This window comes from Sturnira hondurensis, unplaced genomic scaffold (genome assembly GCF_014824575.4).
Source record: "Sturnira hondurensis isolate 20B ecotype Veracruz unplaced genomic scaffold, ASM1482457v3 Scaffold0000867, whole genome shotgun sequence".
NCBI lineage: Eukaryota > Metazoa > Chordata > Mammalia > Chiroptera > Phyllostomidae > Sturnira > Sturnira hondurensis.
Genome location: NW_028073498.1, coordinates 1,949,603 through 1,976,940, shown reverse-complemented (window position 1 = coordinate 1,976,940; position 27,338 = coordinate 1,949,603). Strand labels below are relative to the sequence as shown.

At 51.4% G+C, this 27,338-nt stretch overlaps 2 protein-coding genes and 1 pseudogene across 3 annotated transcripts; all 3 read right to left on the bottom strand.

The window, feature by feature from the left end:
* Positions 1–2,358: 2,358 nt before the first annotated feature.
* H1-8 (H1.8 linker histone) lies at positions 2,359–17,777 on the bottom strand. 2 transcript variants are annotated; one of them, XM_037051058.1, is made up of 5 exons: positions 16,505–17,777; positions 12,517–12,620; positions 4,937–5,196; positions 3,294–3,534; positions 2,359–2,518 (listed from the first exon to the last, which is right to left on the bottom strand). In XM_037051058.1, the coding sequence occupies exons 1-5, from the start codon at positions 16,573–16,575 to the stop codon at positions 2,373–2,375; spliced, it is 822 nt and encodes a 273-aa protein (XP_036906953.1). In that variant the 5' UTR covers positions 16,576–17,777; the 3' UTR covers positions 2,359–2,372. The 2 variants fall into 2 exon arrangements, with proteins under 2 accessions (XP_036906953.1, XP_036906963.1); XM_037051068.1 differs by having other exon boundaries at positions 2,359–2,515.
* LOC118991008 (uncharacterized) lies at positions 14,514–14,662 on the bottom strand (annotated as a pseudogene).
* A 1,881-nt stretch (positions 17,778–19,658) lies between the features above and the next one.
* On the bottom strand, positions 19,659–25,590 carry RHO (rhodopsin). The gene is made up of 5 exons (XM_037051045.1): positions 25,118–25,590; positions 23,174–23,342; positions 21,687–21,852; positions 21,341–21,580; positions 19,659–20,496 (listed from the first exon to the last, which is right to left on the bottom strand). The coding sequence occupies exons 1-5, from the start codon at positions 25,476–25,478 to the stop codon at positions 20,386–20,388; spliced, it is 1,047 nt and encodes a 348-aa protein (XP_036906940.1). The 5' UTR covers positions 25,479–25,590; the 3' UTR covers positions 19,659–20,385.
* Positions 25,591–27,338: the final 1,748 nt, after the last annotated feature.

Below are 27,338 nucleotides of genomic sequence, written 5' to 3'. Positions count from 1 at the left end.
GAAAACACACAGTGAACTCTTTGGTGTCTCTCTTAGCAATATCTCTTTGGGTATGTCACCTTGGGCAAGGGCAACAACAGAAAAAATAAATGGACTTACATCAAATTACAAGTTTTTGTACAGAAAAAGAAACCATCAATAAAGAAAACCTACTAAACTGGAGAAGATATTTGCAAATGATACATCCAGTAAGGGGTTAATTTTCAAAATATATAAAGAACTTAACACACTCCCTGCAAAAAAATGAAACAAATCAATTAACCAAGGGACAGAGGACCTGACTAGATATTTCTCCAAAGAGGTCATAGAGATAGGCAGTAGACATATAAAAAGATGCTAAACATCATTGACTATCAGGGAAATGCAAATTAAAACCACAAGGAGATAGCCATCACTCACACTTGCGGGAATGGTGATTGTGGACAAGACAACAGATGAGCGACGGCGAGGAGAAAATGGAGCCCTCACACACTGTTGGCAGGATGGCAAATTGCTGCAGCCGCTATAGAAAACAATATGGTGATTCCTCAAAAACTTAAAAACACAGCTGCCATATGATCCAGCAGTTCACCTCTGAAGAAAAGTGATAGTTATCTGAAGAAAACAAAAACACTAATCCTATAAGATACACTCATATGCACCCTATGCAGCACTATTTACAATAGCCAAGACACAGAAGCAACGCAGGGCTTCATCGGCAGACGAAAGGATGAAGAAGATGTGGCCTATATATACAGTGGAATATTATTCTGCCATAAAATAGAATGAAATTTTACCATTTATGACAACATGGATGGGCTTAGAGGATCAGAGAAAGATAAATACTGCATGATTTCACTTACATGTGGAATCTAAAAGAAAAAACCAAAATGACTAAACAAAACAGAAGCAGACCCAGAGATACAGAGAACGAACTGGTGGTTGCCAGAGGGGAACGCAGTCAGGGGATGGGAGTTTTAAAAACACACAGGGAGTAGAAGCTGCCAATCTCCTAAGGCCTGGGTCCCAAAACTGTCATAACATCTTTTCCACTGTATTCTATTGGTCGAGCAATCACAGAGCCCAGGTTCAAAGGGCAAGGACACAGGCTCCACCTCTCCATGGGAAGAGTGTCACAGACCGTTTTAAAACACCCTGCACTTTGCATCTCATCACTGTCCTCCCTCACTGGGCTGGAGCCGCATGGGCCTCCCCACAGCTCCTTCAGTTTGCCAAGCATGTTCCCACCTGGCGCCTTCACACTTCCTTCTCATTCTGTTGGTTAGAGAGCAGGGCCCACAGTGGTGCTCAGTAACTAGTTGTTGAAGGGTCTCTAACTCCTCTCAGCTTCTCTCTTCTCTCCTCTCCCTGTCAGAGGGCTTTCCTAGACACACACACCATTCTTTCCCCTGCCTATAAGCTCCCTGGCTCCCCACTGCCTGAGAGAGGGTCTACATTTTCTATTTTGCCTTCCACACCTTTCTGCCCTATCCCCCATGGCCCAAGTGGCTCATGCCACCTCTTCCCCATGCTCCTCTCACCACAGCACATGCTGGGACCTTCTTCCTGGAATGCTCTTCCTCTCATCTCTCTGGCAACTCTCGCTCATCCTTTAAGACCAAAAGCCGCCTCCTCCAGGAAGTAGTCCTAGATCTCAGGCTGTGTTAAACAACTTTGCTGTGATCTCAGATCCCTGCTCCAGCCTTTTACATCATTCAATCTGTCTCCACCAGGGCAGGAACTCCTGTCTGGCCTCAGCCTCCTTCCACACCAATTTGTGAGAGGAAAAATATTCTTTATTGATAAATAGGTTACAGTGAAATAAATATAGTGGTTTTGAGGCAAATAAAAATTCCAACAGAATCTTAAGTCTCTTTCCACCTTCCCTCTAGCTCTTAGCTTCTGTCTTTTTACTGGTCCCATTGGATGACAAGGCCTTGGTGGGCATGCCAGGCCTTCCTGGGCCCTTGGGGACTTCTGTCTTTCTGGCCAGTGGTGCAGGTACGGTCTTGGACACACCGTCCTTAGGAGGAGGAGCAGCAGCAGCCTTGGCTTTCGGCCTTTGCCCGGCCCCCTGGGCAGCTGCCTCTTTAGGGACCATGCTCCCAGTCTTCTTTTTGGCTGGGAAAACTGCACCGTTCTTGTCCTGTAAGAAAGCAAATCAAGGAGCAAGGCAACAAAGCTGGGTGGGGCGGGGCACATAGATCAGAGCCCAGGAATATGAGGTTGAAATCCCAGCTCTGGGTAGCTTTGGACAAGTGACCTCACCTCTCTCAGCCTCAGTCCCCTAACTATAAAACAGGGACAGTGATCTTCAGGGCGCTGGAGGGCCAGAGAGGGGGAGAAGCTGTGCTGTGTAGGGGAATAAATGAGTCCCTTTCCCAGCTGACCTTTCAGGGGCTGTGGGGAGGAGACCGAAGCTTTGGCCTCTGCAAGGTGGAGACCCAGACCAGGGAAATCACACAGGCACCTACCTTGGCGACCATGGGTTCTGAACTCTGAGTCCCAGCTTTGGTTTTCCTGTGAGCCTTGTCATCTGCTGGAAAGTGGGGAGGGTATGTGGGAAGGACCCCTTTCCGAAGGAGCTGCTGCTGGGCAGGAGGGTTCGGGGCGAAGCCCTAGTCCTGCTGGGCCCTAGTCTTCATCTGGCACTTACTGACCTGGGGCAAGGGGTTTAGCCTCAGCCTGGTTGCCCTAACTTGTAAACTGGAAATAATAGTATATCCCTCGTGAATTGTTGGAGAATTAACTGGACCATTAACTCCTTCACTCTGAGCCAAGTACCAGCGTGAACCCCCTGCTTGGCACCCACCCTAACACCACAACAAAGGCCCCCAACAGGCTTATCAGCCTCTACTTTATAGCCCATCTTCTTAAAAAATACCTCAGACCCTAGCGCTCCCCTGTTCAGAGTCCTTCTGTGTCTTCTCATTGTTCTCTAGATAAAGCCCAGACTCCGGGGTGCCCTTCCCAGCCTCCCCGAGCCGCTGCCTGCCCCAGCTCCCCGCCTTCATTGCACACAGAACTATTTTCACTGCCTCAAAAACTTCACCTTCTCCATGCCTCCAAGCTTTTGCATAAGCTGCTCTTCTGCCTAAAATACCTGCTCCAAAAAGCCTTCCCTGGCCTCTCTCAGAGAGGAGTCAGGCTCCTCACCCCTACCCCACACCAGTTTCCATGAGTTCTGCCTGTCCAGGTCAAGGCTAAAGCTTAGGGCACATTTACCAGACAGGAAATCTCCCCACCAGAGCTGCGCCCCCATCCTCATATCCAGTGGCTGCCCATGCCCTCCTCTCACCTCTTCACATACCTACCTGGGCTGTTCTTTCTGCCTTTAACCTTTGACTTCCCGCGGGGCCTGGGGGCACCAGGAGGGGCCTTTGTGGCCTTGTCTGGCTGTTGGGGGACCTTCCTGGCCTTGCCCACTCTTGCCTCTCCGTCCTTGGTCTGGCCACCTTTCTTGGGGGCTTCCTTCTTGGCCTCAGCAGGTCTCCTTGGGGCTGACATGGTAGGTGTCTTCCTGGGCTTGATTTTTTTTGTGTGCTTGGGAACTAACTGGCAGAGGAGAGAATGGGGTGGGATTGAGGGTTGAATCCCACAGGCACACTCCCCCCACCCCCACCCCTGCATCTGGAAGTGCCAAAGCTGTTTTCTGGGAGCTGATAGTGCACACTGTGAGCCCTGACCCCATCCTCTGAGAGGCTAAGATATGAACCTTCGGCATTCTCCCTGCCCACACCTTCCCATGGACTGTGGCTCTGACCCTAACTTCCTCTCCCCCACAAAGCTGGCCCTACCTCACACTTCCACGTCTTCAAACTCCCTGCCTTGCCCGTGATGGCCACTAATGGAACATGGACTTCAAGGTGACATAGCCCAGAGTTCAGAGCTTCCTCCAGCCCTCTCTGGCTGTGCAACTCAGCAGTCTCCCCATCTTTACACTGGAGCCATCAGGGAGGTTATGAGCATGCAAGGGTCCCTGGAAAAAGGTGGTCCCTGCCCTTCTACAGTCCACTGCTGGTGATGTTTCCCCAACCCCCAAGCCCTCACGGCTCCCCAGTTCCCACCCAGACCAGAAACAACCCCCGCTCTCAGCACACATGCATTCCTAACTCTGTGGGCATCCTAGGGCCCCTTTCTTGCCTCCCATCCCTGCAGCCCACTTTCCTAACTGGTTCCCAGGCCCTGCACATAACCCAGCCACCCATGCCCCCAGCACCCCTCTCTTGCTCTTCCACACCCCACCCGAGCCCTGGGCCTTGCCATGGCTCCAAGCTCTGACCCACGCCCACGAGTTAACAAGGATGGGACTTCCTGTACTCAGCCACTGATTACCACAGGGACAGGAAGACAGTACATTGAGAATGTTCCACAATGTTCTATGGCAACTGTCAGAGCAACTGCTACATACTGGGGCACAGCAACACAAGACAGAACCCATGTCTGGGTCCCTGAGATTTCCCTGGTGGCAGCTGACAGTCGTGATGCTGGGGTTCAATTTTATGATAAATCTTACCCCCTCTAGGACCCTGTCCTTTGAAAGAGGAGGACATGGTGGCTCAGGGCAGTAACAACCCTGATTTGGAGCTAGAGAGCATGGGTAGTAAATCCAAGCCCTGTGACCTTCTAGAGCCCAAGGTTGGACTGCCTGTCTGCGATGAGGAGTTCTAGGAAGGGTCACCGGCAGAAGGGAACACATCTGACGAGGATGAAGGTGAACACAGCAGGGTGACCACAGCTGCGTGAGGGATCAGACAAGGCACACACACATGAGCCTTCCTGGAAAAGGTGGTGTCTCCAAGAACACACAGGAAAAACAAGGAGAGAAGAGGGGAGACAGGCCTCTGGCAGGGGAACTAGCATAGAGGGGCCAGGAGGAGAGAGATGGAACTGAATTTTATACCCTGGCTCAGTCTTGCCCTGCAGCACCCTGACCAGTCACCCTCAACATGCTCACTTTGAAGCTGCCAGTGGCCCCCTTGGCCTTGGAGTTGGTGGGCCTGACCAGGAGGCCGCGTTGCATGCCGGTGTTCAGGGCCCGCTTCAGCAGGTACTTGAGCCGGATGGCGTCTACTGTAGGGTACTTCTGCAGGATATAGACCTTGATGGCCATCACCGAGGTGCCCCGGCGCTGCTCCCCTGCCTGCAGCGCCTCCAGGACCATGCGCAGCACGGACGGGTGGCGGTGCGGCACTCTCACAGCGCTATGGCTCGGGCCTGCGAACGGACAACAGGACATCGCCCAGAGCTCGAATCACCCTTGGGCCCAACAGACCACACAAACATGCCCCGTGAAGCACACAGCAGGCACGGCCAGGCCCCGTGGTAGGTGGAAAATGGGCGCTGGAGATCAAATATACACTGAGTCAGTGCCTATGAGCCCCTGAGGGCTGGACACGCTGCTTGGCCAGCCACTGTCTCCTAGTGCCTGCTGTGGGACTAGTACACACCAGGCACTCCATGAAAGCTCATGGAAAGAATTAAACATTGCTTTAAAAAAAAACAAAAACCAACCTGGCTGGTGTGGCTCAGTGGATTGAGCGCTGGATTGCGAACCGAAGGTTCACTGGTTTAATTCTCAGTCAGGGCACATGTCTGGGTTTTGGGCCAGGTCCCCAGTGGGGGGCATGCAAAAGGCAACACATTGATGCTTCTCTCCCCCTCTTTCTCCTTCTCTTCCCCTCTCTCTAAAAATAAATAAAATCTTTTTAAAAAATCCTAAATTGTTGAGGTGTTACGGGGAACCCAGGGGCTTTGTGAAAGGGCCACGGTGATGAAGTCAGCCAGACTGTGAGGATCTCTCCAGGATCCTGAGCCCAGTTTTGCTTACAAATAAGTTAGAAAACAAAAAGTGGGAATGTCCCCAGAGAGGAGCAATCTGGGGAGACTTCCGACCAGATGCCACGTAGGGGCCTTGTTCAAACTTGGAACATGATTTAAACAAGCCAGCTGGGGGAGAAAAAGGCCACAAGATAAATGTGACCACTGGAAATACTTGATGATATTGTTTCAGCTATGCTAATGGTATTGAAATTATTTTGTTAGAGGTTCTTATTTTTTAAAGATACATGCTAGTATTTAGAGATGAAATGATAGCTCTGGCACTTGCATGGAAATAACCTGGTACGTGAAATGAGAGTAGCCTTGAAATGAGAGCAGCCGTACACTAGTAACTGGTGAAGCTGGATGATGGTGCAAGGGGTAGGGTAGGGTGGGGTGGGGCTGGGGGTCACTGTACCACTCCCCCTGCTTTTGTATGCATATGAAAATTTTCATTATAAAAAGTTATGAAAGAAGCCCTGGCTGGTGTGGCTCAGTGGCTTGAGCTTGGGCCTGCGAACCACACGATCGCGGTTCGATTCCCAGTTAGGACACATGCCTGGGTTGCAGGCCAGTTCCCAGCAGGGGACTCACGAGAAGCAACCATACATTGATGTTTCTCTCCTTCTCTCCTTCCCTTCTTCTCTAAAGATAAATAAATAAAATTAAATTAAAAATTAAAAAAAAAGTTATGGAAGAAAAACTAAAAATGGATCTGCCTTTTGACCCAGCAATTCCACTGCTAGGACTATATCCTAAGAACCCTGAAACACCAGTCCAAAAGAACCTATGCACCCCAATGTTCATAGCATCACAATTACAACAGCCAACCATCAATTTACTGGAAGCAAGCATCAGTAAATGAATGGATCAAAAAAACTATGGTACATTTACACAATGGAATTCTATGCAGCAGAAAGAAAGAAGGAGTTCCTACCCTTTGTGATGGCATGGATGGAACTGGAGAGCATTATGCTAAGTGAAATAAGCCAGGTGGTGAAAGACAAATACCATATGATCTCACTTTTAACAGGAACCTAATCAACAAAACAAACAAACAAGCAAAATATAACCAGAGACACTGAAATTGAGAACAGGCTGACAGTGACCAGAGGGGAGAGGGGAGGGAATTTCAGGGGAAAATGGGAAGGGTTTTCAGAAACAAGTATAAAGGACACATGGACAAAAACAAGGGGTAGGGGTGGAAGCAGGAGGGAGGTGGGGAGGACTAAGGGGGTGGGCTGGGATGGGGGTAAAAGGCAGAAAACTGTACCTGAACAACAATTTTTTAAAAAGTTATGAAAGAATGCCACTTCTAAATTTATACCCAAGAAAAATGAAAACATGCATCCACACAAACATTTTTACACAAATGTTCACAGGGGCATCATTTACAATAGCACAAAAGCAGAAGCAAGGCAAATGCCCATAAACTAATGAACAGATGCACAAAACGTGCCAGCAATGAAACGGAGCATCACCTGCCGAAGAGAAGGAAAACAGTGCTTCCCTGAAAACACTGTGCTGAGTAAAGAAGTCAGTCACAAGAAGTCGCATCATGTGTAATGTCATTTAAATGGACTGTCTCAATGGGCAAATCGTAAGAACAGGAAGTAGATCAGTGACTGCAAGGGGTTGGGGGCATGGGGGTGGGGATGGGGGTGACTGCTCATAGGTGCAGGTTTTCTTTTGAACTGATGGAAATGTTCTAAAATCAACTGTGGAAATGAATACAAAACTGTGTACATACTAAGAACCATTGTACACTTTAAATGAATAAATTGTATGGTATGTAAATGATTGAGATATCTCAATAAGCTTTTATTTTAAAAAGTTGCAAAAATGAATAGGATCGAGGGGTGAGCTGGGAGGAAGTGTGAGAAGTTGTGAGTCACTATAAGGCACATAAAAGTGGTTTAAATATAAACCCTGCTTTAAGTACAGTGATTAGAAATGTTGCTTTCTGATCAACTTACAAAAATTAAAGATTCAAAAAGGGATCAACTGGCTAAAATATATATTTTTAAAAACCACATTTTATTTTTTTAATTATTTTTTTAAATTTTATTTATTTATCTTTGGAGGGGAAGGGAAGGAGAGAGGGAGAGAAATATCAATGTATGGTTGCCTCTCATATGTCCCCTGCTGGGAACTGGCCTGCAACCCAGGCATGTGCCCTGACTGGGAATCGAACTGCAATAGTGTGGGTGCAGGCCCATGCTCAATCCACTGAGCTACACCAGCCAGGGCTAAAAACCACATTTTAGTATGAAGAACCAACAGGGTGGCAGAAGTAGGGCAGAAGAAGCAGCAGACCCTCTGCGAGTTCCTACGCAGCAGAGAGAAAGGAGGAGCTCCTGCCTTCTGCAGCAGCCTGGATGGAGCTGGAGAGCATTACGCTAGGTGAAATAAGCCAGGCAGTGAAAGAGAAATACCATATGATCTCACCTTTAAGTGGAACCTAATCAACAAAACAAACAAGCAAGCAAAATATAACCAGAGACATTGAAATTAAGAACAATCTGACAGTAACCAGAGGGGAGGTCGGGGGGGATAATAGGGGGAAAGGAAAGAAGGACTTTCAGGAACAACTATACAGGACACACAGACAAAACCCAGGGGGCAGTGGGATCAGGGGAGGGAGTTGGGGAGGGCTATGGTAGGGGGAAGTGGCGGGGGAAATGGAAACAACTGTACTTGAACAACAATAAAATAATTTTCTTAAAAAGCAAGTAGGACTTCTGGTCAAGATGGAGGCATAGGTGGAAACACTGTGTCCCCTCCCACAACTAAATTTAAAGACAGCAAAGTTTTAAAAACAAAAACGCAGCCAAAACAGTGAAAATTGAATGGTACAGAAGTCCGACAACAACAAACCACTCAGCCAGACCGGGGGTGGGGGGGTGGGGGGGTTGGTGGCAGAGTCAGTGGCAGAGTGGGTCGGGCTGGGAAGATCGTTCGGTCTGACCAACCCAGGAGTGGAAGCAGAGGTGGTTAGTGGATCCCAGGTGTGGGGTAGCGATGGGTGGACAGCTGACTGTGGTCACACATTCTCATGCAGATAAACCAAGCAAAGGAGCAAACAGTGAGACAGACCACTCAGGCTAGGGCCCCATCGACGGGAATTAGAGCCTGAAAGCACCAACTAGAAAGACTTTCTCAGGGTCGAGGGGCTGGGAGAGGCTTCCAGGCTCACAGAAATTTCCTTGGAGAGATCCACAGGGTCCCGGAGAGTACAGGGGCCCACACACCTGGGAACCAGCACCAGAGGGGCCCAATTTGCTTGTGGGAAGCCGCAGAGGGGATGGAGTTCTGGGAGAGAGCTGAGCGGAGCAAAGCGCTATTTTTCCCCCTCTCTGACCCCGCCTCCACGTACAGCGTCACAACCCACAGACTGGGTCACCCGGCCTGGTGAACACCTAAGGCTCCACCCCTCATACATAATGGGTGCGAACAGACCAAACATTATGACTCAAGAACAGCTCAAAGCCCCAGAGTCTATAATTCTAAGTGACCAAGAAATAGCCAGCCTTTCAGATGCACAGTTCGAAACACTGGTGATCAGGATGCTCACAGAATTGGTTGATTTTAGCCACAAATTAGAGGAACATATGAAGGCTAAACTGATTGAAATGAAGGGAGATGTCCAGGAAACCAATAGTGATGGAAAGGAAACTGGGACTGAAATCAAGGGAGTGGACCAGAAGGAAGAAAGAAACAACCAAACAGAAAAGAAGGAAGAAACAAGAATTCAAAAAAATGAGGAGAGGCTTAGGAACCTCCAGGACATCTTTAAACGTTCCAACATCCGGATTATAGGGGTACCAGAAGGGGGAAAGAAACAGCCACGAGTGGAAAACTTATTTGAACAAATAATAAAGGAGAACTTCCCCAGTCTGGCAAAGGAAATAGACTTCCAGGAAATCCAGGAAGCTCAGAGAGTCCCAAAGAAGTTGGACCCAAGAAGGAACACACCAAGGCACATCATAATTACATTAGCCAAGATTAAAATGAAGGAGAGAATCCTAGAAGCAGCAAGAGATAAGGGGACAGTCACCTACAAAGGAGTACCCATCAGACTGTCAGTGGATTTCTCAAAAGAGACCTTACAGGCAAGAAGGGGCTGGAAAAAAGTATTCCAAGTCATGAAATCCAAAGACCTACATCCAAGATTGCTCTATCCTGCAAAGCTCTCATTTAGAATGGAAGGGCAGGTAAAGTGCTTCTCAAATAAGGTCAAATTCAAGGAGTTCATCATCACCAAGCCCTTATTATATGAAATGTTAAAGGGACTTATATAAGAAAAAGAAGATAAAAAATATGAACAGTGAAAGGACAGCAAACTCACAGTTATTAACAACCACACCTAAAACAAAAGCAAACTAAGAGGACAGCTAGATCAGGAGTGGAACCATAGAAATGAAGAACACATGGAGGGTTAGCAACAGGGGAGTGGGAGGAGGAGAAGGGGGGAGCAGGTACAGAAAATAGCATAGAAGTAGGTAGAAAATAGAAAGGGGGGAGGGCAAGAATAGTAGGGGAAATATAGAATCTAAAGAACTTGTGACACATGGATATGAACAAAAGGGGGGGAGTGGTGGGGAAGGGGTGTGCAGGGTGGAGGGGAGTGAAGGGGGGGAATGGGACAACTGTAATGGCATAATCAATAAAATATATTTTTAAAAGATTTTTAAAAAGCAAGTAAAATACAGAATAATCACATTTAAGATGAAGTTTTAAAATGCTAAATTAAAATATTATTTATTGATATCTACATAAACGTTAAACTATAAACAAAAGCAAAATAGTGGTTATTTCTGGTTAATGGAGAACATGGAGAAAGAATTTGCAAGAAGCGAAATGGTGTCCTTTACGATTTAAAGTGGGGGCAGCACTAGGCTGGGTGGTGGGTACACAGGTGTTAATTCTCGTTTGATTACAACTTATACACGAGTTGTACTATTTTCTCTATCAATTCAATATTTAATAAAAATAAAAACAAAAAGTAAAAAAACCACACACATGTTTTAAAGTAGAAAAAACACCCCAAAGCTCTAGATCTTGAGCAAAACTGGAGACATAATCCGGTTGGACCATTGCTGCCTCCTGGCCGGGAAGAGCATAGTGTGTGGGAATGTTCGTGTTGGAGCCGTGGCCTATGGCCCGGTGGAGTCCCAGGTCAGGCACCCTCAGGGCCTCGGGAGCTTTGTCCTTCCCTCTGGACTTCAGTCTTCCCCTCTGTGTGGTGGGGTGGCCTCTATGAAGGTCTGAGCCCACCCAGCTGCAGTGTCAGAGGGTTTCCAGAAGGGCCCTAGGCCTGGGCTGGCACCTTAGTGAACGCCCCTGCCTCCCCAAACCATGCCCTGTCCCGGGAAGCCACCCCCAAGTCTCCTCCCTCCCCAGATCCTCCAGCTAGCTGCAGCTCCTCATTCAGCAGTTATTCAACAGCGGGATGTCCAGAACAGAACTCACACCTCCCCCACACCTGCCCTCTGACTTTTCCCTCCCAGGAATGGCACCTCCCCCTTTACCCACCCAGACACCCGAGCAAGAACCCAGGGGACACCCTGCACCTCCCCTCCCCTTCACCACCACACCCACTCCACTCCTCTCCTCTCCCTAGGCTTCTCTCTCTCCATTCTGGCCTCTCCTCTCCATCCCCAGGGCCCCAGCCTGCTCCCTGCTGCTTCTCTTCTCTTCTACTCCATTCTCCTCACTGTATCTCACACCCCCACCCCCACCTTACCTTCAGTATAAACACCTATGCACCAGACCACAGCCCAGGGAAGCCCAGTCTGATTGGTCCTGCCCTGCTCTCACCAGTGTTCTCCCCAACTCTGCCTCCAGCCAGAGGAAGACTTGCAACTCCCCAAATGCTCCACCAGCCCTACCGGCCCTGGGCCTTTGCCCATGCTGTTCCTTCTGTCTCCTCAGCCAGCCAGGCCGCTTTCATTCATCCTTCAAGGCTCAAACAGCACTGACTTCCCAAGCCAGAGTGAGTAGCTCTGTCCTGCGTTCCTGAGGCACCAGGAACCCGCTCCCCTCCTCCAACGGGGCCTTTGCAAATACTCGGAGACTCCCCTGCCTCACCCTCTTTCCTGTGGGTGAGGTTTATCCTTTTTGAAGGGGTCACCTCCTTCAGGAAACCTTCCTTGACCTCCCAGAATGGGTTAGGCGACCCCTCTGAGCTTCTACAGCCCTCTGGGTTCCCGCCGCATCATTAAATGGCACCTATTAATGTGGCAGGCTTGCCCATCAAACTGGGAGCTCCTTTAGGGAAGGAACTGGGTTTGTTTGTTTGTTTGTTGCAGTGACCTCCATAACCTGAGAAACCCCGAGGTGTTATTCGTTTATTAAAAGTTGGGATACGGCCCTAAATCCAAAGCCCAACCCTGTATCAAACACTTGTTGCTCTAGTCCCTTCAACTAGCTGCCTCGAAGCTGCAGCTGGGCACCCAGCCCTCCCCTGAGAGGAAATGGGCCCCAGCTGGGGAGGCCTGCTCTGCCGTCTTTCTCTGAGCCGGCCACCCTCAGCTCTCAGGTCCTGCCTGGCTCCTGCCACTTCTGGCACCTGCCAAACAGGCAGTAGAACTCAACAGCCTCTAGGATGGGTGCCAGGGCCAGGCTGGGGAAGGAGAGGCTGGGAGGGGGAAGGGTGCCAGACACCCGGGGGATGGGTTTGCAGGCATGGAGGAGAAGCCGCCTCCCTTTGCTCACCTGGCTTTCCAGTCCCAGACCACTCTGACGTGGAGCTCACGGAGGTTAGGGAGGCTGAGGAGGTCGAGGTGTCGCTGGAGGCCACGCTCCCGGGAGCCATTACACTGGAGGACACAGATGTAAACGTGCCTGCCAGGCCCAGCCGCTCGTCTTATATCCCAGTGGCCTGGCCCCATGACTCCAATTAGTCCCTGATTGGGCCGGGAGGGCTGAGCTGCTGATTGGGATGGGAGGGCTGGCCTGGGGCACACGGCCCTACCTGGGGCACTGACACCCCAACTAAGTCACCCAGTCCAGTGTGACCTTGGATGAGTCACTTGACTTCTCTGGGTCTCAGTCTCCATGTGAAATGATGGGGGCTGAGCTGTTTGGTCCCTCGTGTACCCTCTACTTACCAGGGGCTGGAGATGCTGATGGGGAATTGGGCACAGCTGCGTTGTAGGGGCGAGGCCCTCCAATCCCACGGCCCCACTGTCTGATCCTGTACCCTTGCCACTGCTTGCCTCAGTTTCTCAAGAAGTGGCAGCTGGAGGCTGACTGAAGTGGGGTTTGCCAGAAGCAGTCACCCGTAGGTCAACCTGTGGCCACCTCTCTTTTTAAGCTTTAGATATAGATATAGATATAGATATATTGACTTTAGAGAGAAAGGAGAGAGGGAGAGAGAGAAACGTAAATCGGTTGCCTCCTGTACATACCCAGCCAGGGATCGAACCTGCAGCCTTCTGGTGTATGGGTTGATGCTCCAGCCAACTGAGCAACAAAGCCAGGGCTTTTTGTTTTGTTTTTAAAGAAAGTCATCTTGAAAGGATAAAAGAGCAATTTTAAAATAAAATTGCTTAGCAAAGGTCTCCATAAACAATGACAATAGCCAATGGGAAAAATAGATAAAAAATACAAATAGGCAATTCACCAAAATGGTTGATAAACACAGGAAAATAACTTCAACCTCCTTGACATTCAGGAAAATTCAAATGGAAACAACAACGAGCTGTTACTTCCCCATAAAAATGACAGAACGTGAAGAAGTGTTGGCAAAGAGGCAGGGAGCTGGGTGCAGAGGTTCTCGCTGCCTCTGCCCGTGGTGTGAGCTGGGAGGCAGCCTACTTTGAAAAGGCTTTCCCTTGAGCCCAGCAACTCCACTCCTCTGCCCTAGAAGTGCATTACTTAGGAAAAGAAAGTGAAATAAAACTAACTTCCAAGTGAATCACTTGGGGCCTGGCTAAATGACTCCCTTACTTTGGCTGTGGGGAACTCTGCAGCCATTTCGAACAGCGCGGTGGCTTACAACAAGGATGAGGCTGTACTTCACACCCAGTAGGATGACAAATATCTCACTGCCTATCAATACCGAGTGCCCAGGACATGAAGAAATGCATACCCAGTAGGAGGGTAAATCGGGAGCCGCTTTAGAAAGCAATTCAGTAACGTCCAACACAGCCAAAGATGGACGCATGCCATACCCGACCCAGGTCACTCCAGGTATACCTCAGAGGAACCCTTGCGCTGACGTCCAAGGATGCCTACGGCAATCTTAGCAAAACTTCAGAACAACGTCAATGCTCATTAAGAAAGCAGACAAACAAATGGTGGTCTCTTCCTACAGTGGGAGAGGACACAGCAGTGAAAATGAATGAGCCAGAATACGTCAGAAAAATGTACTCTACACTTCTGAGAAGACATAACTCGTGTGTGTGTGTTGAAGGCACAGAAGGTCTGAAAGGATGTCTACCAAGGTAATAGCAGAAATTACTTCTAGGGAGGGCATAGAGTTTAGAGGGGATAGGTTTAAACGGATTTAAACTTTTCTCTCCATAGTCTATTTTTGGAGTTTTCCCAGGGGACTGTCTGTGGCCAGAGGTCTGGATTGAGGGAGGCAGAGGGCATCAAAGTATTCTAAAGTGAAATCAGGAATCACTCTCCTGGTTAGTACACGTCATGGCTCCCCCCTGCCTAGGATTGAAAGTCTGACCTCTTCAGTCTGGCTTCCTTTTTTAAAGAGGGGAGAGAGCAAACACAGTCCACAAATTAGGCAGTCGAGCCTCCCACATTTGGAGAAATCGCAGGAGTCGGCACACCCCAAGAGCAATGGATAAGCCCTGGGAAAACCACCTTCATGATCATGGTATCTCCCCTCCCAGGTAAGCATTCGGCCTGGCTTTTGGAGCCTTGTTGCCCCTACAACTCCACAGACCCGCCACAGCTGCTCTTGGAATGGGCCAGGTACTGAGATCTGGGCTCCGCCCACTGTGATTCCCCTGTGTTTCCTCTGTGCAATAGGTTAGACTGATGAAGAAATAACCGCAGTTTTCCACCCCAGCCAATATCCATATTCATTTGCAATGTACCTTCGCAGGTCTTCCCAAACTCCTTAAATCTGTGGTGACCAATAGCATGTGGTGGCAGTGACATTATGCTAATCCCATTGTGAACAAGCTCTGGCTACCCTGCTGGATGCTGAGAGGCCCATACCCCGATCACCCAGCCAACAGCCAGCCAGCCAGCCAGCCAGCCAACGCTCCAGTCAGTCACATGTGCCTGAATGAGCCTAGTGCAGAGCCACCAAGCTTGGTCTGTGCCTGCAGAACTGTCCAGCTGACCCACGGAGTCGCAAACCATAATACATGGTGTGTTGTTGTAAGCCATGAAGTTATGGAGCTGTTTGTCATGCCACATAAGCTGATATACTCTGCCTAGAAGACCCTTCCTTGCTCCCACCTATCTTCTCTAGGCTTTTTTGGCCTCAGATTAGAGGTCACTTCCTGGGAAAAGCCCTCCCTGTCTCCCTAGGAGGTGATGGGTTCCTCCTCTGGTTGTCAGCAGCCCCTGGACTTGCTGTTTGGGAGCCTCCAGCACCCCGAGTTACAGCTCTGCCTAACTTGTCTCCTTCAGTAGCCTTTGAGCTTGGTGGCCGGGGAGCGGGTGCTGTTGGGGGAATGAGCACCGTGTCTGTCTTGTGGTGCCGCTGGTGCCCAGCACAGTAGCTGCTCAGCACCCACTGCTGCGGAGGCCCCGGTGCCAGAGCCCCCCAGCCTGTCTGAGTGCTGGAGAGGATATGAAGCAAAGACGCAAAGGAAGCTGGGACAGATGGGGGCAGCAGTTTTGACCACACTCTGGGGCATTTCCAAGAACTGAGGAATAGAAAAAGACTCAGCAATACAAACATTCCCACGAGCTTCATCTGAAACCCGGCTCCTGGGCGGTGCCAGGATAGAGGTTTGCATTTGGAGGGAAGAAGTTCTAAAATGTGCTGCGCGATCTAAAAATTCTTCTAGAGGATTGCCTTTTTACAGGAAAATGGTAATCGTGAGGATCAGCCTGCTGGAGAGGAAAGGCAGCATGGTGGGCTGAGGTGACTTTTACTGAGGCCTGGATGGAATTTCAGTTTTGTCCAAAACATTTTCACCGTCTTGGAACATTGAACGGGACCCACCTGCAGAAGAACTTTCTGACAGGTCGGGAGGTTACAGCTCTCAGCTTTCCAAAATGGGGAGAGGGTATCTGTTTTGTGAAACTCTAGCCTCTGCGGCATCAGGATATTTGTGACTTGAGGTCAATAAATGCAGAGAGGGCAGGGTAGAAATAGTAGCAACTGCCATGTTTGATATCTGTGTTAATATTTTATATCCACTCTTTTATTTACACATGAAGAAGCAAAAGTTTAGAGAGGACCTGCACTTGATCTTCCTGAGTCCGAATCCTGAGCTGCAATCTGAAAGACCTCTATTAGTTAAGAAACCAGCTACACCTCCAAAGTAACAGTGGCTTAACCAAGAAACCATGTGACCATTTCTCACAAAACTCTTCAAGAATAAGTTGTGCAGAGCTGGTAAGGCAAGCTGGGAGTCCCAAGCTCCTTTCTTGATGCTCTGCTGTTCTCTGCCCATAGATTCTACCTCGTGATCCAAGAGAGCTGCTGCAGCTCTGGTCATCACGACCACATTCCTGCCTTCAGACAGCAAGGAAGAAAAGAAGTGGACACCTCCACTACCTGACATGCAAAACCCAGGGAATGCAAACATCACTTCTGATTATACTCTGTTGGCCAGACCTTAATGTCATGCCACTGGTGCAAGGGAAGCTGGGAGATGCAGTCTGGTGCTGGCTGGTCAGGTGCCAGTTAGAACTTGGGAGTGTTATTACTAAAAGAAAGAAAGGGAATGAATATTAAGGCAGTTAGCTTTTGCTTGTCCTTTTTCTGAGACTCCCTCCATTACTGAAATCTCTTTAATGCCTATCTCGACCACCGCAGGGGCTGTTCCTTTGAACTTGGCTCACATCTCTCGGAAGGGAACTCACATTTATTGAATGTCTACTGTGCCCGGCATCTTTTGTAGCAAGAATCTCATTAGTCCCTTTAAACAATTTTACCAACTGGCATGGTTCTTTCCTTTAAACCTGAGAAGGCCTGAGGCTCTAGCGAGGTTCAAAAACTTGGTCGGAGGTCACACAGCTAGAAAGGACACCCGCCATCTCCCTCAGGGAAACTTGGGGTGTCAGGGGTGCATGTCTTCACTGAGGGGAAGGAGGGAAGGCTGCCATCAGGTCCTGCTGCCCTGAGGGGTAGAGTGGGGTTCCATCTCCTCCCAGAAGCAAGACTGAGGGTGAGAGAGCTCTGTGGCCCTGAGGCTGTCCAGGCCCAGAGACCTGGTCCCTCCAACCCATCCCTGGAGTTCCCAGCACATCCTGACTTAGGACCCGCTTCCTTGGACTGGGTTGAGTGGACACACGATTACACACAACAGGGGTTCCACAAACCTTCTGGCTGCCAGGAGCCTAGAGGTGAGGTGGATGGTACCCTCATTTCAGGGTAAGTCAGCAGCTCTTCGCCTTCATTTATGGCAAGTGCCCCATACACAGCTGTCACATCAGTGCTAAATTAAGGAGGAAAGAGGCTTTCCCTTCTACCAGGAAAAACCACAGAATGTGCTGGTTTTGGAGTAATTTTCTTCCCTCTGGATGTGAGGCTAAGACAAACATATCAGTCTTCAGAATAAGTAAACTGTGGTGGGGGACTAAGGGGACAGGGCTGCCTGCAAGGCAGGGCAGCTGAACTGTCACTGTCTCTCCCACTGCCATGCCTGGCCCAACGCAGCCCCTGAAAAGGAGAGTGACCTTCGGGACCAACTCTGGGAACCTTCTTCCTTGTGGCCCAGTGTGGGAGGGAGGCCTGGGCTGGCCAAACACTGGCAACTTAGAGTCCATCCTGTCCGGGCTACTGCTGGCTCTGCCCACCCTGCTTCCTCCCACCACCCTCCCACGACACCCCCGGATTTCCTTAGGGCGCCTTCTGTCCCCTCTCTCAGACCATCTGGTTCATGTGGGGGTAATACTGGGGGGCAAGGGCAATCAGGTGACCCAGGCCTGGCCACTGAGAGCCCTACCTGGAACTGAGGGGAAAGAGAAGCCCACTCTTGGCAGGGCTTGCTGAGCCTGGAACAACTGTGGCCACTTCTGCCACCCGTGGAAGCAGCCTGTGCGTGAAGCCCGCACAGAGGAAAGTGTAACCGGAAGAGGCGGAGAAGCCCGAGAACATCATCTGAGCACCGGTCTCCAGCTGTTCCTAAAGCCCTGGGCTTTTCATTTATGGGAACCAATAACTTTTCCCTTTAGTTTCAGACCTAAAGGGAACTTCCTGTCACTTGCAACCAAAGGAATCCTGACTGACATCATCCAGGGGGGCAGAGTTGAGATGGGCAAGGATGGAGATCTGAGCTATCGCCTGCTCCCAGCCCTGCTGAGGCACTAAGGACCTTCCATCTCAGGCTCCTGCTGTCTCTTCCCCCCTGGAGGATGAGGGCAACTCTCCATCCCTTTCCCTTGCAGATGGGGTGCCCAGTGAGGCCAGCTCTGAGCCGAGGCCCCAGTAATGCCAAAAGTCTCCCACTGTCAGCTGTATGCCAGGAAGAGACTGGCCAGTTGCCTGCTATCTCATTTAACCCCCTCAGGGTCTGTTTCAGATTCTCTTTTGCAGATAAGGGGGCTCAGAGAGGTGAGAATATTTGCTTGTAGTTTCACAGGTCACCTGGGTATCTGTGACATTGAAGTTGGGACTTTTCCCATCCCAGGCTGGCTCTCTCCACCCTGCACCCTCAGGAGGCGGACCGTGCAATTCAGGCATCCCAGGACAGGGGCCAGGTGGGGCTGCCCAGTTTCAATCCATCCTGCAGACAAAGTGCTTGAGAGTGACAAAAACCACCCCCACAGACACCGAGTAGAGGAGTTGAGCTTTTTTAATGTCCCGTTTTACCTTAGTCTCCGGGCAGGGCTGGGGAGACCTAGAGCTTTGATTATGTGAAGAAGGAGGGGCAGCTACTGAGGCTGTTCAATTCTGATGACCCAGAGTTCCAGCCAGCTTCGTGGCAAGACCCCTCCAGAATGGAGAACGGACAGAAGCTGCTAACGATGGGCTCAGCCAGCGAGTGAGTTGGAGTCTGGGACCCTTGAACATCCCCAGGGAAGGTGGGCTCCACCGAATCTCCTGCGCTTTGTTCCTAAGCTCTTCAAGACAAGGGGGACATTGGAGACTTGGCTCTTTATTAAATGTGGGCAGGCGGCCCTGGCTGGTGTAGCTCAGTGGACTGAGTGCGGGCCTGCAAACCAGAGGATCGTGGTTCAATTCCCAGTCAGGGCACATGCCTGGGTTGCAGGCCAGTTCCCTGCAGGCCAACTCCCAGCAGGGGACGTACGAAAGGCAACCATACATTGATGTTTCTCTCCCTCTCTCCTTCCCCTCTAAAGATAAATAAATAAATAAAATATTTAAAAAAAATAAATAAATGTGGGCAGGCGAGCATAGCTTCTGGAAGCTCCATGCTGGCCCAGGCAAGCCATGGCCTGAGCGCTGGGTAGGCAAGCCTGTGGTTTCCAGAAGACGAGAGAAAGGCCTGTCTCTTCACAAGCAGCACTGGGAAGGGGGGGCACTGGTCTGGGGTTCCAGGCCAGAGGTTAAACCCTGGGCCTTGGCCCCAGAGTCCAGTCTGATGGTAGTTTTTCAGGCCGGATGGCTGCATTCCGTATTCACTCAACTCTCCCACCCTGTGGCCCAACCCCTAGGCCTGGTCTGGCCTGGACTCCTGGCTACTTTCTAAAATGCCTTTTGAGGCTGGATAGTCAGGGCATGTCCACTCTCAAAACGGTCGCTATCAAGAAGAGATGATCATCGTAATTTATTAATTATATTAATAGGTGATATTGTTCATAATATTAACTGCAATCTGTACAGCTCCTTACCATTTACAAAGTACTCTAATACACAGGCACACACACACATCTCATCTCATCTTCACAGCAGCCATGTATGGCGGGACCGAGGACTGGGATTCCCGTGTTACTTATTTATTTATTTATGGGGGGGGTTCCCATTTTACAAGGAAAGAAAGTGAGGCCCAGGGGGAAAACAATCACTCAAGGTCATCAGCCAAGGGGCTGCTGCTGCTGAGGTGGTTTTGAGAAGACAACGTGCTCTCCTTGCCCACTCATCTCTTCATTCATTCCTCCATTCATTCCTTCCTCCCTCCATCTAGCATTTATTAAGCACCTACTGTGTGCCCCACTCTGTGCTAGATACTTATCCCTAAGCCGGGACACTTTTCCAGACAGCAAGAAGAATTCTTCTGTTCCTGAGAATGAGTTGGGGGGAGGAGGGGTACAGATCCCACCGGCCCCCGAGAACTCAGGACTCCAGACTGAGCCGTCCCTGTTGGGTGGGGAGCCTTGTTTTTCTCTCATTAATTCTTTTAAAAAAACAACTCATGGAGACCTGTGAGACCTGATTGTGACAGGCACGGCTCCTGGTGGGCAGCTGTTGCTGGGGGTGGGTGTTGGGGGACAGGAGACTCCTACAGTCGGCAGCAGAGTCCCCGGCAGGGCTTAGGCTGGTGCCACCTGGCTGGTCTCCGTCTTGGAGGCCGTGGTGGATGCTTCGTCGTCACCCAGTGGGTTCTTGCCGCAGCACAGGGTGGTGAGCATGCAGTTCCGGAACTGGAAGGCAAGGGGTGTGAGCAGGGTCAGGGTTCACTCAAAGCGTGGGTAACAAACGGGGTGGCTGGCAAGGTGTGCCTCCAGCCCCTTCCCGCTCCAGCCCTCACAGCCTTCACTCCTACGTCACATCTGGCCCTCTGGAGAAAACTTACTAAACACATGGGACCCTACCCCTGTGAGGCCAGGGACCAAACCCAAGGGGGCTTTTCACTCATGACATTCTATGGTGGCTCCTGGGTGCCAAGGGCTATTTATAAATTATCTCATTTAACTCAGGAGTTAGGAATTTTGCCCTTTCTTTGGATGAAAAACTGAAGCCCAAAGGAGGGAAATGACTTGCTTAAGGTCACACAGCTAGAAACTAGCACAGCTGGGATTTGACTCCGTTATGCCTGACTCTGGAGACCGCATCTTCCCCTGGACCATGGAGTCTGTACAGAGACCACTGGCCCATGGTAAAGGACTGCTCTATCCCTCAGAATAAGACCTTTCACCTTTTTTTCTCCTTCATGGGGACTGGCACCATCCTGTACTCAGGCTTGGAACTTTGACCACTTGACTTTTAAAGCATGCCTCCAGAACCATCTTATTTGAGCCAGCCCCAAAGTACCCTGAAGGGCTTGTTAGAAATGCAGGTTCCTAGATCCACCCCAAGCTGCAGTCCTGGGTGGGGCCCAGGAATCTGCATTTCTCCCAGATGACTATGGTACCCTGGGGGACACAAACTCTCCAGTTCAGTTTTGCAAATGAGAAGACTGAGACCCAGTCAAAGATGTGGCTCGTCCTCCACAGGCAGTGCCTGCCACTTGGGGGGCCTGGACCCTCCCGCCCTGCCCCCTGGCACCTGCTTGTTCATCATGATGTAGATGACAGGGTTGTAGATGGAGGATGACTTGGCAAAGAATGCCGGGAGGGTCATGAAGATGGGGCCGAAGTTGGAGCCCTGGTGGGTAAAGATGTAGAAGGCCACGCTGGCGTAGGGCAGCCAACAGATCAGGAACGCGATGACCATGATGATGACCATGCGGGTGACTTCCTTCTCGGCCTTCTGGGTGGTGGCTGACTCCTGCTGCTGGGCAGCCGCCTGCAGGGACACGGGGCCTGATGTCCAGACCACAGCGACTCCAGGCCCGGTGCTGGGCTTTAGCCGCTCAACACCTGTGGCCCTCGTGCCCCGCCCAGGACCATACCTCCTTTACGGTGAAGACCAGCTGTCCATAGCAGAAGAAGATGATGATCATGGGGATGGTGAAGTGGACCACGAACATGTAGATGACGAAGGACTCGTTGTTGACCTCAGGCTTGAGCGTGTAGTAGTCGATCCCACACGAGCACTGCATGCCCTCTGGGATGTACCTGAGGGCCAGCGGGGAACGGGACAGGAGGGGGCACGACAGAGACCCGCGTGTGAGGAACTGGGGAAAGGGCCCCACCTGACCAGAGTGACCTGCCGTGTGGCTGGCCCCGCTCTGGGCCTCACTTTCTCTCTCTGTAAAACGGGGATAATGAAATGTCTGCTTGGCTGTGTGGCTGTGAGGATCAAATCGACTGACAGAAGGGATTCGAATGCACCTTGTAAAAACACTGTTGTTGCATTGTTTGTTTGTTGGTGTGTGTGTGTGTGTGTGTGTGTGTGTGTGTTTGCTTTGTTTCGCTGTGTTACCGGGACATGACCTCGCCTCTCATGCCATCTTTCACCTGGCAGCACAAACGCACTGCTGGCCTGCACAGGAGTTCTTCACCAGACCCTAGTGGCCAGAGGCCAGGCCTCAGGCTCTGCAGGGCAGAGGTTGGTAGGGAGAAGGGAAAAGCTCCCAAGCTCTGCATTTGAGGTAGTTTGTACAAACTGGGGTCTCACTAACCACAGGGTAAGAGTATTTTCTAGGCCAAAGCTGGGCACACAGGGTAACCAAGAGATCTTTGCACAGTTTCTGGAAACAAGAAGCCTCTAAGGCATGTAGTTAGGCTGTTTCAGTGATTCTAGAGGATGGTGAGGTTGGACCGACCTCAGAAAATGTGCCGTGTCCATTGGCTGGGCCTACTCGGATGTAACTAGACCAGACTGGAGCAGACAGGAAAAGAGGCTGGAGTGGGTGGCCTCGAATTTAGCAAGGGGCAGAAAAACGACCTCAGGGAGGCTGAGGAGGAAAGGGAAGAGAATAGGAATTTCCTGGAAGCAGGGAAACACGGGGCCTCTGGGAACCCGTAAAGTCACCAGTCACGTTTCCCAAACCACTACCCCCCTCTTTCCACATCTCTTGTCTCAGCTCCACTTGGAGATGATGGCCTGCAGAATGCACAGGACCTGGGTCCCCCAATGTCACCACCTACACTAGGAAGGCTCAGTCTCCTCAGGTACTGAGGCCCAAGGTCGAAGGAAGCTGCCTATAGGGCACTGGACCAAAGAGGATTGAACTCTGGCCCTGGCTTAGTTGAGGATTAGGGGCATAGCCAAGGTGAGGGGTTGGGCATCTCGGATTCTCCTTGGGAACTCAGGAGATGGGACCAGCTTCTATAGCAACATTAGGGTCCGATCCTTTCTTCCCCCACCCTAAACTCCAACCCCAGAAGAGTTGCCAGCTTGCTGCCTGGAACGTGATAGCCCCAGGTTTGAGTCCTGGCTGGTGGACCTTAAGAAGACCCCCAGAGACCCTTCCCTTCTTCCTGGTGCCATTACCTGGACCAGCCAGCTAGTGGGGGTGCGGCACAGGCCAGTGCCATGATCCAGGTGCAGACGAGCCCCATGATGGCGTGATTCTCCCCGAAGCGGAAGTTGCTCATGGGCTTGCATACCACCACGTACCGTTCGATGGCCAGGACCACCAAGGACCACAAGGCAATTTCACCTGCAGGGCAGTCAGCTGTTGGTCAGCATGCCGCTTGCATGGACCCCACTGTCTGTCTAAGGTGGAAGCGCTCCTCCTATATGGGAGAGGGCAGCTAGGAAGGCAACTGGGGCAAGCCTGGAGTGAGGCCTCAGGGTGGAGCAGGCTTAGACACTGAGAAGAAGGTAGACAGTGTAGGGCAGAGGGACCAGCAGGCTGGGGCAGTGGAGTAGCTCTCAGGAAGTTCAGTTAGAGCTCTGGGTTCGTGAGGGACACAGAAATTAGATTAGGGGTCAGGGCTGGACTGGGAGCCCTGTGGGGGCTTTTTACAAGGGAATGTGTCCTTTATGGGGCAACAGGCAGAGTTGCTATTCAAGGCACTGTAGGGACAGGGGAAACCCGGAGTTGGAAGTCCTTCCCTCCCACTGGATCAGTGGCCTCTCCCTCTAGGGAAACAGCATACCCTGGACATGTGGGACCCTCTCCTAGGAGCCAGGAAGCTGAATGGTCTTTGGCTCAGAGAATGAGTGAGGAAATAGAGACAGAATTCAGACATCTGTGCTGCGCACCACTGCAGACACCCAGGAGGGGTGGTCACAGAATTTAGCGTCCAAACTGGGCCATTTCTGAGAGTGGAAGGGACACTGGTAATTATTGCAGGACAAGAGTTGTTCGTGGGGACTGAGGCTGCAGAGCAGTGTCTGCCTGTATGTGGCACTTCCGTCTCACCCCCACCTTCTGGCCTGACACAGAGCAATATGCCGTCACTGAAGGTGACATGCAGTGATGGCCCAGGATGCTGGGGACTGGGGCTGAGGCAGTGACCTGGGCACGTGAGGGTGAGAAGACAGGCAGCAGAGCGGTCCCTCTGGCTGGTGCAGTGCTCTCGCCATCGCCCTGGCTTTGCAATCCTGCCAGCTGGCCTGCCCTGCTTGCCTGAGTGCCTGAGTGTCCTAAGGGGAGGTTCCTGGACCTGAGCCAGGAGACCCAGGCCTTGGGCACTGCCCTGCCGTATCCCTAGATGAGTCACCCCTTCTCTACGCCTCAGTTTTCTCATCTGCTAAATGGGATCTATTGTCTCCACAGCACTCCCATCAGTTTTCTAGTCAAAGAAATATTTAAAAGCATCTTTCAAAGCTAGAGATTACATAGGTCTAATGCCTCTCTGTGGGAAGGTTTTTTGTTTTGATTTGTTTTGTTTTTTGAAATGGATGAGCTTTTCAATGCAAAGAGCATTCATTCCTGAGAGAGAGGCTGGAAGTGGGCTGGGAAGGGCCTGAGCCTGTGGCCCAGCATGGGTGAAGCCCAGTGAATGGGGGACCGGGAATCTGCGACCCGAGGTGAGCTGAGCACTCTGAGTGCGGGGATCTGTCTTGTCCCTGTCCCCACAGTGCCCAGCATGGGTCTGACCCAGCACATCTGCTCTGAGGGAAACCAGACACGGCCTGGGGCCACATGGATGTGGACCTGGAACACAGCTCTGCCCCTGCCGGGATGCGACCTCCACTCATCCCACCTCCTGACCTCTCTCATCCCGTCTCCTTGCTGGAAGGCAAGGCAATGGCGCCTCTCGCCACTTCAAGTGAGAGGAACAGTGCCCAGTGCCTGGTCTCCCAAGATAGCAGCCCGGCTCATCATCACCGGGTGCTCACTGGTTAAGTGAGAGCTTTGGATGATGCCAATGACCACAGAGGAGAGAAGGCCTCAACCCCCATCGCCAAGCCTGGAGCCGTCCCCAGACACTTCCACACCCCCTGGCTCCTGGGCTCCCTGCCCACCCCCACCACAGCTCATACCACCCAGGGTGGCAAAGAAGCCCTCCAGGTTGCATCCTGTGGGCCCGAAGACGAAGTATCCATGCAGAGAGGTGTAGAGGGTGGTGGTGAAGCCTCCAAAGACCATGAAGAGGTCAGCGACGGCCAGGTTGAGCAGGATGTAGTTGAGGGGTGTGCGCAGCTTCTTGTGCTGAACTGTGACATAGAGCGTGAGGAAGTTGATGGGGAAGCCAAGCACGATCAGCAGGAACATGTAGGCGGCCAGCATGGAGAACTGCCAGGGCTCGGCCAGGTAGTACTGCGGGTACTCGAAGGGGCTGCGCACCACGCCCGTCTTGTTGGAGAAGGGCACATAAAAGTTGGGGCCCTCCGTGCCATTCATGGCTGAGGTCCTTGTGGCTGCCCCGTGGGCAGCTGCGACCCAAGACTTCTGTTGGGGCCTGAGCTAGACCACGCAGGGCTCTGGCTGGACAACTCCAGGCTCTGACCCCCCCCAGAGCCTTATAAAGTGACCTCCCCTCCCTAAGCTCCTGGCTGAATCAGCACCTGGGAGATTGGGAGCGTTATTAATCATAGTAATCCCCAGTGTGGCAACTGGGGGCCTAATTGGCTTCTCAAGAGAGGCCAAGGTGACTCCAGGTGGAAGCCTAGGGCTGGGGAGGGGCGGTGTTGGGAACCCCAGGGAAGGGCAGGATGCCTTGCCTACCCCCACCCTTTTGTCCCCCAGAAATCTCTGCCCATCTCAGCCTGATGGCCTTGGTCTGGCATTGGGACCTCAGGTTCCCAGCCCATTAATTACCCTCTGGCTTAGTATGAGCTGCCTTCATCTTTTTTCTGACTGGACCATGAACTCTGAGAGGGCAGAGGCTCTGGTTGTGCTTTCCGGCTCTCATCCCCTCACTCAGCCCTTTACTTATTCCTTCCCCACCCAAGTCACCTCCTGGCTCATCCTGTTGCTGGACACTGACACCAGCCCCTCTCGCCAGATTATGAGGGCAGGGGCCACATCCTGCCAGACACACAGCCCGGCACAGCCTGGGAGCTCAGCAAATATCTGTTGCATTGAACGGGAATTCACTCGCTCACTGTTTATCAAACATTTATGTGCAGGCCACTGGGGATACAAAGATTGAGAAAGGAGGAGCTTACAGGCTTAGGAGGACCCTGATGTGGGAAGAACAGACCCCAGCCCAGGAAGGGGAGGTGGCCTGCTTGGGGAGGCATCCAGGGAGGCAATGTTTGGGTCTTTAAAGGAGGGAAGCACTTTTCCAGGTTGCCAAGTGGGGAAGACAGTGCACACCAGAGACAAAGGCTGGGCAGAGGCCAGAGGCCGGTCTAGGCTGTGGCTGCACATGGGCTGGGGCTAGCTCTGATGCCAAGCTGAGGAACCTTGGCTTTATCTGGAGAGCAGTGGGCAGATCTCAGGGACAGAGGTGGCACAAATGCCCCCATGGTTGAATTGGAGGGAGTAAAGATGGAGGAAGAGAGCAGGGAAGGGGGTGATGGAAGCAGGGAGGGGACAGAGGCTCTCAGGGATCCTGAAGCAAGGCCTTGCATCTGAGAGCCAGACTGTGTTCCACGTCCTGTGCTGGGCCCACATCACTGCAGTGAGGGAGGCAGGCGTGGCCTCCACCTCCAGGGGACTCCAGTGTGAAATGGACGCAGACCCTGGAAACAGGGCTGGCTGGATATTGCAGTGCACGGGGCATGTCTGGGGATGTGCAGTCAGGCTGGGCTGGGACAGTGGGCTTTGGCTATAGTGTGACAAGTAACCCCATGAGGGTGGGTCCCAGGACAGCGGGATAAGCTTTGGGGGCACATGGATGACCAGTATGAACAGGCTCCCCTCATCTGTAACGGGAGTGCAATGACACCTCCTGGGAATAACGAGGGCGGCTGGAAGTGTCTGGTATGCAGGATACTTGATGACCATCGTCCAGCCACTGATGCGTATCGACCAAGTTGCTTGGTTCTGGGAGACGCAGTGAATGAGGACCAAGCACCTGCCTGCAAGAAGTATTCCATTACAAACCGTAATGAAACAACAACAACAAAAAAAAGAGATAGAAAAGTTCAGATCATGGCCCACTCCCAACACACTGTTATCCAGAAGGTCTCTTTGAGAAGGTGGAGTTTGAGCTGAGAACTCAATGATGGAAGCAGCTGGCCCGCCAAGATCTGGGGCGTGGAGACGTCTAGGCAGAGGAAACAGGGAGGGCAAAGGTTATCCCCTAAGATTTCT